Source organism: Lepidochelys olivacea (assembly GCF_965140295.1).
Source record: "Lepidochelys olivacea isolate rLepOli2 genome assembly, chromosome: 4".
Classification (NCBI taxonomy): Eukaryota; Metazoa; Chordata; order Testudines; family Cheloniidae; genus Lepidochelys; species Lepidochelys olivacea.
The window spans coordinates 148,147,702-148,158,628 of NC_140414.1; the positions used below are offsets into that span (position 1 = coordinate 148,147,702).

Sequence of the window (10,927 nt, forward strand, 5' to 3'; positions counted from 1 at the left end):
CATCCCAAAGGACTGGGGCAGCGAAAGGAGTTTCTAGTCCGTCCCCCCACACACCGCCTCCCAGCACCACGGAGTGGGAGAAAGTCTGCCTGACTGCAGAGAAGAGTTCCTGTCTGCCTTTGAGCTTTTGAGAGACTGTGGGGTGTGCAGTGTCCCAGAGGACAAGCAGATGCCTGTCCTCTTAACCAGATCAGCTGAGAAAGCCAGGCAAGTTTGTAATGATCCGGTGGAGGGCGATGCTGAGGTGGACAAGATGTGTAAAGAAAATGTGTTGGAAAGATTGGAGCTCACCCCTGAGCCCTCTTGAGTGACTAGAGAACCATGGGAGTGTTTGACAGGGTCACTCACACTGAATATGTCCGGTTAAAGACTAACACATTTATTTGGGCATAAGCTTTCCTGGGTGGTTTTTTATCCACAAAAGCTTATGCCCAAATAAACGTTAGGTGCCACCAGACTCCTTGTTGTTTTTGTGGCTAGAGGCTAATACGGCTACCCCTGATACTGAATATGTGCACACAATGTGTCATTGTATGAGACAATGGATAATGAAGGCAGGGGCTGATGGTGATCATGAAAAACATCATTCTGGGATGTATTAGCGGGGCACGAGAAGTAATTCTTCCACTCTACTCCACACTGATACGGCCTCAGCTGGAGTAGCATGTCCAGTTCTGGGCACCACATTTCAGGAGGGATGTGGACAAATTGGAGAGTCCAGAGAAGAGCAACAAAAACGATCAAAGGTCTAGAAAACAGGACCTATGAGGGAAGATTGAAAAAATTGGGATTGTTTAGTTTGGAGAAGAGAAGACGGAGAGGGGACATGAGAACAGTTTTCAAGTACATAAAATGTTACAAGGAGGGAGAAAAATTGTTCTCGTTAACCTCTGAGGATGGGACAAGACGCAATGGACTTAAATTGCAGCCAGGGAGGTTTAGGCTGGACATTAGGAAAAACTTCCTAACTGTCAGGGTGGTGAAGCACTGGAATAAATTGCCCAGGGAGGTGGTGGAATCCCCATCACTGGAGATGTTTAGGAGCAGGTTAGACACACACCTGTCAGGGATGGGCTAGATAATACTTAGTCCTGCCAGAGTGCCGGGGACTGGACTAGGAGACCTCTCGAGGTCCCTTCCAGTTCTATGATTCTAGGACCTTGTTATTAAGAAATTGCTCTACCAGGGTGGATGTGGAATCCCCATTGCTAGAGCTGGCAGCTACCAGAGCAGGGACAAGGACGAGTCATTAACCCGAAGGACTGGGCTCTGTCTGAACAATGGCTATGCGAAGGAGATTGCCTGAGCGGGGAAACCAGCTTGACCAAGTTTAAGGATGCTGCCTTTGGTGGGACAGGACTGAGAGTATCTATTCAGGACAAATTGCGGCAGGAGTGGGGCATGGAAATAGCCCGTAAGGAGGGGAAAGACGGCATAGAATAGGAGAACCCTGAGGTGCGGTCAGGAGCGTCGGTGACACCTGGATGTTGGGGGTCGCATCAGGCTGCCCTGCCGGGACTCAGGAGCACGAGCCCCAATCTCAGGGCAGGCTGCCAGGAACCAGGGCACAAGCCTCACATTGGCTGGGAGATCTGTGCTCAGATTTCACCAATCAATTACCGAGTGCAAACTCCTCAGGCCCCATAACTGTCTGAGCACGGAGTCACAGACGTCCCCTTGGGCGCAGCGGTCTGTCTCGCCACCCAGCTGAGCCTGCCTGTGTGACAGATGGTCCCAAAGAATCTCAGTAACATACGGGTTACTGCCAGTGCCCAAGGACCAGTCACTGACCCCCGGTCGATTGCACACCACAGAGAACCCCTGTAGCCCATCTTGTAATAAACTGTCTACAGGTGTATCAATAGGAACAGGAAGTGAGACTTATTTACAAGGCTAAAGCAGGTAAACATAGATACACAAATGAGTTACAGTCTTAAGTTTCAAAAGGTAAGAGAAGCTTCGATCATAAGAGAGCTCTGTATGACCTTTAGGGCTAACCCAGGCTAAGCACTGGGGCTCTCTTGCTTATGCCTGGAAACCTTGCCCCCCAGAGTCCAAGCCGCGTCAAGACACAGTTCCTTCTCCTTAGGGGTTTTATCCCCCTCTCCCCACGTGCTCTGAGCGGCGAACGCAGCTGGCAGGAGGAATCCACTTGCCCGACTCGTGTCGGGCAGGACATAACACCTTCTGCTGGAGACCAGCACTTCCCACCCTCCTGGCCCTCCCCCGTCTGGTGAGTTACACGGTCACAGGAGCTCACAGTATGGTGGGAATTAGCACCTCCCACGGGACTATGTGGGATATCGATGGGATCCGTGGGGGGGCAGCTCAAAACAGTCCCTAGAACACCAAAAAGCAAAGGAGGACTTGGGCACCGTAGAGACTAACCCATTTATCTGAGCATGAGCTTTCGTGAGCTACGGCTCACTGCATCGGATGCATACCGTGGAAACTGCAGCAGACTTTATATACATACAGAGAATATGAAACAATACCTCCTCCCACCCCACTGTCCTGCTGGTAATAGCTTATCTAAAGTGATCATCAAGTTGGGCCATTTCCAGCACAAATCCAGGTTTTCTCACCCTCCGCCCCCCCCCCCCCACACACACACACACAAACTCACTCTCCTGCTGGTAATAGCCCATCCAAAGTGACCACTCTCTTCACAATGTGTATGATAATCAAGTTGGGCCATTTCCTGCACAAATCCAGGTTCTCTCACCCCCTCACCCCCCTCCAAAAACCACACACACAAACTCACTCTCCTGCTGGTAATAGCTCATCCAAAGTGACCACTCTCCCTACAATGTGCATGATAATCAAGGTGGGCCATTTCCAGCACAAATCCAGGTTTTCTCACCCCCCCACCCCCCACCCCCACACAAACTCACTCTCCTGCTGGTAATAGATAAGCTATCTATCACATTGGGGTGATGCCCAGAGGCAAGTGGCGCTGTGGAGGTGGGAATGGGCACGCACGTGGATTTGGGCAGAGGCAGGGCATGGCCGGGCCACCCCGTCCCAATGGTGATGGGCACCGTGCAGCCCCGCAGAGGTGGGACTGGGCGGGCGAGGGGCCTGCCGAGCATCTGGCTTTGTGGGTGGCGCTGTGGAGAAGCCAGGGATTAGCGCGCCGGGCGTGCTGGGGCGTGCAGCACCATTGAGAGGCGACAGGAGAACTCTCCTTCTGCTGAGTGTTACCAGCCTGGAGACGCCAGGCGGAGCCCCCGCCGGCCACCTCTGAGCCCCCTCTGTCCCCCCAGGAAGTCTTGCTGAAGAGGGCAGCAGACCTGGTGGAGGCCCTGTACGGGATGCCGCACAATAACCAGGTACCACAGAACTGGCGCCCAGCTGAAGACTCTGGCTGGGACGAGGGGGGTGGGAGAATGCCCCGTCTGCCTGCCCGTCACCAGGGCGTCTGACCCCCCTTCCTGGGCATTGGCCCAGCCGGAGCTGCCTGACGTGGCTTGGTGACCAAAGTCTCTGATGGCGCGACAGCCCCACTCTGGCACCCAGGCAGGAGTCGGGACAGATCTGGTCCTGGTCTGGTCCTGCCACCTCCCAGCCAGAGCCTGGGGCCTGGGGAGACTGTGAGCAGTGGCAGTCTCCTGCCCAGCGGGACCTGTCCCGGCCCCCCATGACCCTCACTCTGTGACTGGCTCTGTGACCACGAGCTGGGACCCGAGGGGCCATCTGGCGTCAGTGCCCGCCTCCCCGAGCCCAGGACCGGGGGTGGGCACGGTCTGACACCGTGAGACAGAGATTGGGTCAGATAACACCCCATGCACAGCCCCACCCCCACCCCTTCACTGCCTCGTCCATCCCCTCCACTCCCTGCACCCTCCCTGCCCCCACACCCCATCCATGTCCTCCCACCCCCTCACTGCCCCGTCCATCCCCCTCCACTGTGTGACCCCCATCCCCCTGCCACCTCTGTTCCCGCCCCCCCCCACCCCGGCCCCGTTGGGGAAGGCAGGGGCGGTGGAGCTGGCTGGGCCCAGCCCCACATCTGCTTCACATCAGGAATTCCAGGGCCGTTGAGTAAGGAGCGCTCGGAGCTGCCTCCGCCCGCGTCCAGGGGCTGCCACTTCCCCGGCCCCCGCCCCCGGGAGCCACCAGCGCAGCCTCTGCTGCCTGCCCCCTGGGTGGACCAAAGCCCCAGGAGCCCCCGCGGGTCGGGCCCAGCCCCCTCGGCTCCCTGTGCCCCGGGCTCGGGCTCTGTGAAGCCCCTTTGGTGCCAAGCCTGTCCCAGGCCTGCATGACACAAGTTTGGGAGGCCTCCGCCCCCACCCCTCTCGGCCGGGCAGCGGGGCTCACCCGTGCCCCCTGCCAGCAGGAAGGGTCTGAATGAGCTGTGGGGGGTGGGCCCCTCAGGCTGGGACCCTCTGGCCTGGCTGCCTTGCCCTGGCCGCGCCAGGCTTGCCAGGTAGATGCTCCGGCCTGGCAGCTGCCGAGCTGGTCCCTGGCCGGAGCAAGTCCCCAGGGGTAAGGGGCAGCTCCTGTCTCTGCAGGACATCATCCTGAAGCGAGCAGCAGACATCGCCGAGGCCCTGTACAGCGTCCCGCGCACCCCCAGCCAGCTGTCCTCGCTGGCCGGGAACCACGCCCACGCAGGCATGATGGGCGTCAACTCCTTCGGGAGCCAGCTGGCCATCAATATCAGCGACTCGGCCCCGGGCACCGAGCAAGGTGCGTGCAGGGGCGGGAGCCTGGTCAGACCAGCCCAGCCCTCAGTGCCACCAGCTGGTCCCTGGGGAGCAGGTGGGTCCTGCGCTGTGTCCCCCGGCCGGGGCAGGGCCCTAGGGACTCTGCCGAGCCCCCGGCCGGCTCCGGCCCTGCCAGCTGCCCACAGGGCTGGGGCTCTGTGCAGGGGGCTGGTCTGTGGTGAGCCCGGGTCAGGGAAGGGAGAGGACTGGGCGTGGTTTCCGATGGGCCAGGGGGTCTGGCGCCGTGTCCTGCCCAGGGAGCCCACTCCCATAATGCACCTGGCCGGGGGGGCGTTCCTTCCTCCCCTGCGACCAGGTAGCGGGATCAGCGGGCGGTGGGAGCAGCCCCCCCCCCCCCCAGCCATCCCGCCAACGCTGCCCCTTGTCGCCCGCAGGCTATGCCCGCAACACGAGCAGCGTCTCGCCGCGGGGCTACGTGCCCAGCTCCACCCCGCAGCAGACCGGCTACAACACCATCACGTCCAGCATGAACGGCTACGGGGGGGCGGCCATGACCGGCCTCGGGGTGCCCGGCTCCCCCAGCTTCCTCAATGGCTCCACCGCCAACTCCCCCTACGCCAGTGAGTTGCAGAGGGGCACGGGCGGGTGCTGCCACCCTACGCAGGGGGCACCTCCTGTCGTGCGTCCGTAGGGGGCTGCACGGGGGGCTCTCTGGGCAAAGGTGACTCCACCGGAGCCCCTTACCCCCCCGGCTCCACCCACAGAGAGCGCAGATGGGCACTGGACCCCCAGGTTGCTGCCCACAGGTTGCTCTGTAACCCCATTGGAATGGCTCCCTTCTGGGGGGGAGGTGTCCCATGTCTCCAGGGCCCCTTGCCCAATACAGCCCTGCCCCACGGCATCACAGAGCCCCCAGCCCTGCCCCCTGCCCGGCGCCCAGGCCCTCTGCTCAGCCCTCCCCTGCGGTGTGCCATGGGCTCCCGTCCTGCACATGCTCTCAGGGTCTTCCTCGCATGCCGCCACCATACGACCTGTGCTGGGTGGGCCAGGGGGCGCCCCCCGGAGTCCCCTGCCAAGCCCCCCCAGACCACACCTGAGACCCAACTGCTCCGCGGGCCCCTGCCAGCCTGTCTGACTGTCTCCTCTGCCCGCTGCAGTCATGCCCTCCAGCCCCCCGCTGGGCGCGTCCTCCATCACCCTCCCGTCCGGCACCAGCTCCTCCACCCCCGCCGGCGTCTTCTCCTTCTCCCCGGTCAACATGATCTCCGCCGTCAAGCAGAAGAGCGCCTTCGCCCCCGTGGTGCGGCCGCCCACCTCCCCCACCCCCACCTGCACCAGCACCAACGGGAACAGCCTGCAGGGTGAGTCGGCTGCACCCTGGGGGCTGGGCGGCCGTGTGGGTCGCCGTGCGCCCCCTCTGGATCCCTGGGCAGCCTTGGCCTGGATTCCCACAGGGGGCTGCGATACTAATGCCCTTGATGGGCGCTGCCAGTGCTGGACGGGCACAGCTAGGTATTCACCCGGGTGCCGCCCCGCCAGCCACGGGGCCGAGCTCCTCTCCCTCCCACTCTGCTCCCAGCCCAGGATCCAAGCAGGGAGCCTGGCCGGGCCCGCGTCCATCTCTCTCCCATGCTTTTTGCCTCTGCTCTTTTTGGAAGCGTCAAAGTCATTTCCCACTCTCCCGCCCTGCGGCAGCCAGTCCCGCAGGTTGACAGTGCACCGCTCTAGCCTGCTCTAGCCTGCTCTAGCATGCGTTCCCTTCGGATCACATGGCGTTCCCACTGCTCCTGCCTTGGGACACCTCCTGGCAAACCCCGGCATCTTCTCTGGACCAAGATGTGAGGCCTACCTCTGGCCAGAGACTGGGCAGAGCGGATCCTGCTATGGCCGGGTGGGGATCCCCTGCAGAGACTGGGCGGAGCAGGGCCCACCATGGCCAGGTGGGAATCCCCTGCAGAGACCGGGCGGAGCGGACCCCGCCGTGGCCGGGTGGGGATCCCCTGCAGAGACCGGGCAGAGCGGGGCCCGCCGTGGCCGGGTGGGAATCCCCTGCAGAGACCGGGCGGAGCGGACCCCGCCGTGGCCGGGTGGGGATCCCCTGCAGAGACCGGGCGGAGCGGACCCCGCCGTGGCCGGGTGGGAATCCGCTGCAGAGACCGGGCGGAGCGGACCCCGCCGTGGCCGGGTGGGAATCCCCTGCAGAGACTGGGCAGAGCGGGGCCTGCCGTGGCTGGGTGGGGATCCCCTGCAGAGACCGGGCGGAGCGGACCCCGCCGTGGCCGGGTGGGAATCCCCTGCAAAGACTGGGCAGAGCGGGGCCCGCCGTGGCCGGGTGGGATCTCACACAGGCAGCAGGGGGCCTGTAATTCCTGGGGGCCGGGCGCGGATTGGCCAGTGGGCTGGGGGGTAAAGTGGCCATGCTGGCTCCAGTTCTCCCCTCCCGCCCGTGTTGACACTTTCCCTCTTTTCTTCCCTCCCCGCTGCGCTTTGCTCGGCTGCCCAGACCAGTCTTTCGAGGACTCCGACAAGTTTCACCCCCCTGCTCGGTCGCTCCAAGGACTGGCCTATTCCTAGACACGGTAGGTCTGTCCACGGGCTCTGCTGCCCCCGTGTGAGGAGGGGGGCCGCCCCCCAGGGCTCTGGGCGGGGCTCCTCCCCATTGCGGGAATCTTCGCGTTGCAAGCCGGGCTGGGTGGGACCCAGGCTCGCCCAGTGGCCTCCCCGCATCGCCGATGGGAGCGGGCCCGGCCCGGTGACTAGGGCATTGGCCTGGGGAGACTCTGAGAGCCTGTGACTGCCCCGGGGCCACCGGTCTGCACCGCCTGGCATCCCACCCTGCAGCATACCCTGACCTGGGCTGGACACACCGCGGCTGTGGCCGTCCCTGCCGCGGGGATGGGAAGGTGGCGGGACGTCCCCGGGCAGCGGGGCCGGGCCCCAGCGAGCCCTTGGTTCGTGGCCCTGCCCAGTGCTCTGAAGGGTCGAGAGGCTCAGGACAGCTGCTGGGGATTCTGGCATGCCTACCCGCCTCTCTCCATGCACCGGCATCTGCAGCGCTGAGCTACAAGCCCCCCGGGAGGGAGCAGGCAGCGGGACGCTGTTGTGGGGAGGCTCCCAGGTGCCTGGCTTTGCCACCAGCCCCTCCCAGCTCCGTTCTGCTCCCCCACACGACGCCCTGCTGGTGGGGCTGGTGCTTCCCGCTCTCCCCGGCTGCATGTGGCATGCAAGCGCTCCCCCCGCCCCGCCCCCCGTAGCCCCCATGCCAGGGATGCTGGCCAACGCCTTCTCCTTCTCTCGCAGGCACGTCGGGTCTCATCGTGCTGCCCATGTGACCCGGGACTGGACCAGGACCCCGGAGGGAGCAGACCATGCACGGGGACCGAACCTCACCATTGACTCTGGGGCCCCCCAGGGGCTGTGGGGGGCTCGTGCCCACAGGCCCCCCCGCTCCAGTGGTGATTCGGTGGGAAGCCAGGCTGCGGCCAGAGGGGAAGCCGTGCCCTCTAACCAGGGGCAGTTTTCCTGCCAAGCTCCTGACAGGGCCTGGCGGCACGGACAGGCTGGGTCCCTCCACGGGATAGTGCAAAGGGATGGGGGCTGGCTGGGGGCAGGGGTCTCTCACTCTGACTGCACCTCCCGCTCCTTCCTTCAGGGAGCTCCCCCGGGCTGCCCCAGCCTGGCACAAGAATGCCGCTCCTGGCCGCCCCAGGTGGTGAGCTCCCGGTAACACCCCCCGAGCAGCGCTAGGCTAGGTGTGGGGCACTGCCGTGGGGGGAAGGGCCCCTGCTGGGGAGCTCTCCCCCATGGCTCTGCCCTGGGGCTTGAGAAGGGAGCTCAGAGAGGGCAGCTGCCCGAGCACAGGCTCTGGGGCCAGGACTCTTGGGTTCTGATCCCGGCTCCGCCCGACTCCCTCCGTAGCCTTGGCGACCGGCTGCCCCTCTTTGGCCCCATCTGGAAAGGGGGCTGGCAGGGGGCCGAGGGTGACTTAGTGACTGGGCTGGATTCTGGTCTTTGGAGTGCTGGCACCACCATGGGCCAGGCCACGGGCTGACCAGAGCCTGGCCCAGCTCACTCGCTCTGGGGGGGGCACTGGGGCGACCGCAGGCCGCTGGCGACGTGTCCTGCGCCCCACAGCATCCGAACTAACTGCCCAGAGTCCGGGGAAGCCCAGAGACCTGGGGGTGGGAACTGACCATTCCCACATTAACCAAACTTCATTATTTTAACGTCAAACCCCCAAACCCCAGCTCAGGGGCCAGGCTGGAGTTTGTGGGCAGAGGCTCAGGGCAATTCGTGCCTTTTCCAACCCCCCCCGGGCATGCCCCGTCTCCTGTGCGCTGGGCAAACCCTGGGGAGATTTGCTGCCAGCACGCCCGCTTTGTTTCCCTCCTGCCTCTCTGGAAGGGTCACCTGAGCCGGGGGCAGGAGCCGGGCAGCCAGCCGGGACGCCAGGGCAACGCAAGAGGGGCTCACGGCACCAGAACCTGCCCCGGCACAGCCCAGAGCCCGCAGCTGTCAGAGCCCGGCCCTAGAACCGCAGCTGCCGGGGTTGGCCGCGCAGGCCCCAGCCCCTCGCGCCTCCCTTCCCAGCTCGGCTCGTGGGCTGGTCGCTCAGCACCGGGATGTTCCCAGATGTTCCCAGCCAGCTGTGGAGCTGCCCACCCACAGATCCCCCACAGGCTGCTTGCTGGGACCGCGGCAGCCGGCATCGGAGCAGCCTCATTAGCCTAGGCGGGGTAGTTTGGTGTGGAGCTTGGCCAGGTCTGGCTGGGCCCAGCCCTGCGAGCCGAGGAGGAACCGGAGCCCAGGCCAGCTGCTGGTTTGCTCTCCCAGGGCCGCCTCCAACGCCCCCTGGAGTCCCTGGGCCCCCTGGGCTGGGGGTCCGGCTTCTGCCCTTCCCCGGGCCCGGGGCAGGAATTAGCAAAGCGTGAGAGGCTCAGGCCGGCTCCGGCAAAAGGCAACGCCCTTGGTGGAGCGCACGGCCCTGCCGCGCTGGGAGAAACGCTGTGTGTAAAGCCGGCGTTGGCCTTTTCCTTTCGGCTCCGTTTTAACCCTGCAGAGCCAGGCCTGAGCCGCGGCCCCTGAGCCCAGATGTCGAGCCGGAGCTGCCGGCTTGGAGATGTAATAAATCCCCCCAGCCCCACTCCTGGGATGTAGTACCGGGAAAGGGGGCAGGAGGGGTTTGGGGCTCCTTCGCCCCAGGTGGCAGGGAAGGGCCCAGATTGTGTCAATAAGGGAAAGGGAAGGCCCTGGTGCCGGCTGGGCCCCCGGCTTCTCCGTGTTTCTCTGGCTGCCACGTGGGTGCCTCCCCCACGTTGACTTTTTTACTCCGTCTGTCGTCGTCTGTGAAGCCTGTATAGGAGCCCTGGCGCTACCGTCATGCACTGTGTAAATGTAAGCACATGTAAAGCGAATATTAGCCTCCTTATCCACCCGCTAGGCGCTGGGGCCTAGAATATACTGCCCGACGCTGCCTTCCCCGGGTGCTCCGTGTGTCGTCTCTGCCCTGCGCCGAGCCACGCCAGGGCCGGGGAATCCCAAAAGGCCCAGCTTTGGCCAGGCTTTCTCAGCGCCAAAGCCTCAGGGCTGGGCCGGCGCTTGCTTACGCTGGTGAAAATCCAGAGCAAGGCCATGGATGGTGGTGGATTTGTGCCCATGTAGCTCCCTGTGTGGCTGTGGGGCGGAGGGCTGCTATGGGGCGAGGGGGTTCTGGCCATGGACTCCCAGCAGCCACACTTGTCCTAGGGTCAGAGATGCAAGGCCAGAAAGGTCACCCAGCCAGGCTGCCCTCCTGCATAGCCCTGGGCAGAGACCCTGGCCAGGGCCCCCTGGCCCGCCCAGAACAGCTCGGGGAGCCCGAGGCATTTTGTAGCCAGACGTCCCATCTCGAGCCTGGACACCAAGCACGGGAGACTCCCCGCACCCCTGGGCACGCACGCCCCAGGGCCAGCGCCCCCTGCCACCACCTGGCTGCCCCATCCTGCGTCACTCGCACCGGCTCCCCACGGCAGCAGCTGAGGGTCAGCGTGGGAGAGCCGAGCTCCAGGGAAAGCCCCTTGGGGGACAAGCCAGGCTGTTCCCCCGCCCTGGCCCATGCAGGCTGGGCCCCCCGAGTCCATGCTCCAGTGCTGCGGCCAGTCTAGTCCCAGCCCTACCCTCGGAGACTCGGCCATGCCCAGGCTGGGCACCGTTTCCCAGCCTGCGGCCCGCCCCCTCACTCTCCGGTCTTGTGCCCCACCGGGGAGACCAGCCCCCAG

The 10,927-nt window shown here is 64.1% G+C and overlaps 1 protein-coding gene across 2 annotated transcripts in view; it reads left to right on the forward strand.

Annotated features, from left to right (window-relative positions):
• The window catches only part of EBF4 (EBF family member 4), a 91,887-nt gene extending 81,739 nt beyond the window's left edge, over positions 1-10,148 (forward strand). The window contains exons 13-18 of one of the 2 annotated variants that reach the window (XM_084627319.1): positions 3,267-3,332; positions 4,515-4,692; positions 5,105-5,290; positions 5,828-6,031; positions 7,174-7,249; positions 7,971-10,148. In XM_084627319.1, coding sequence (XP_084483445.1) covers positions 3,267-3,332; positions 4,515-4,692; positions 5,105-5,290; positions 5,828-6,031; positions 7,174-7,244 — 705 coding nt within the window. In that variant the 3' untranslated portion in view covers positions 7,245-7,249; positions 7,971-10,148. The remainder of the gene's footprint in view (positions 1-3,266; positions 3,333-4,514; positions 4,693-5,104; positions 5,291-5,827; positions 6,032-7,173; positions 7,250-7,970) is intronic. The other variant, XM_084627320.1, reaches the window with a different exon arrangement.
• The last annotated feature ends 779 nt before the right edge of the window (positions 10,149-10,927 follow it).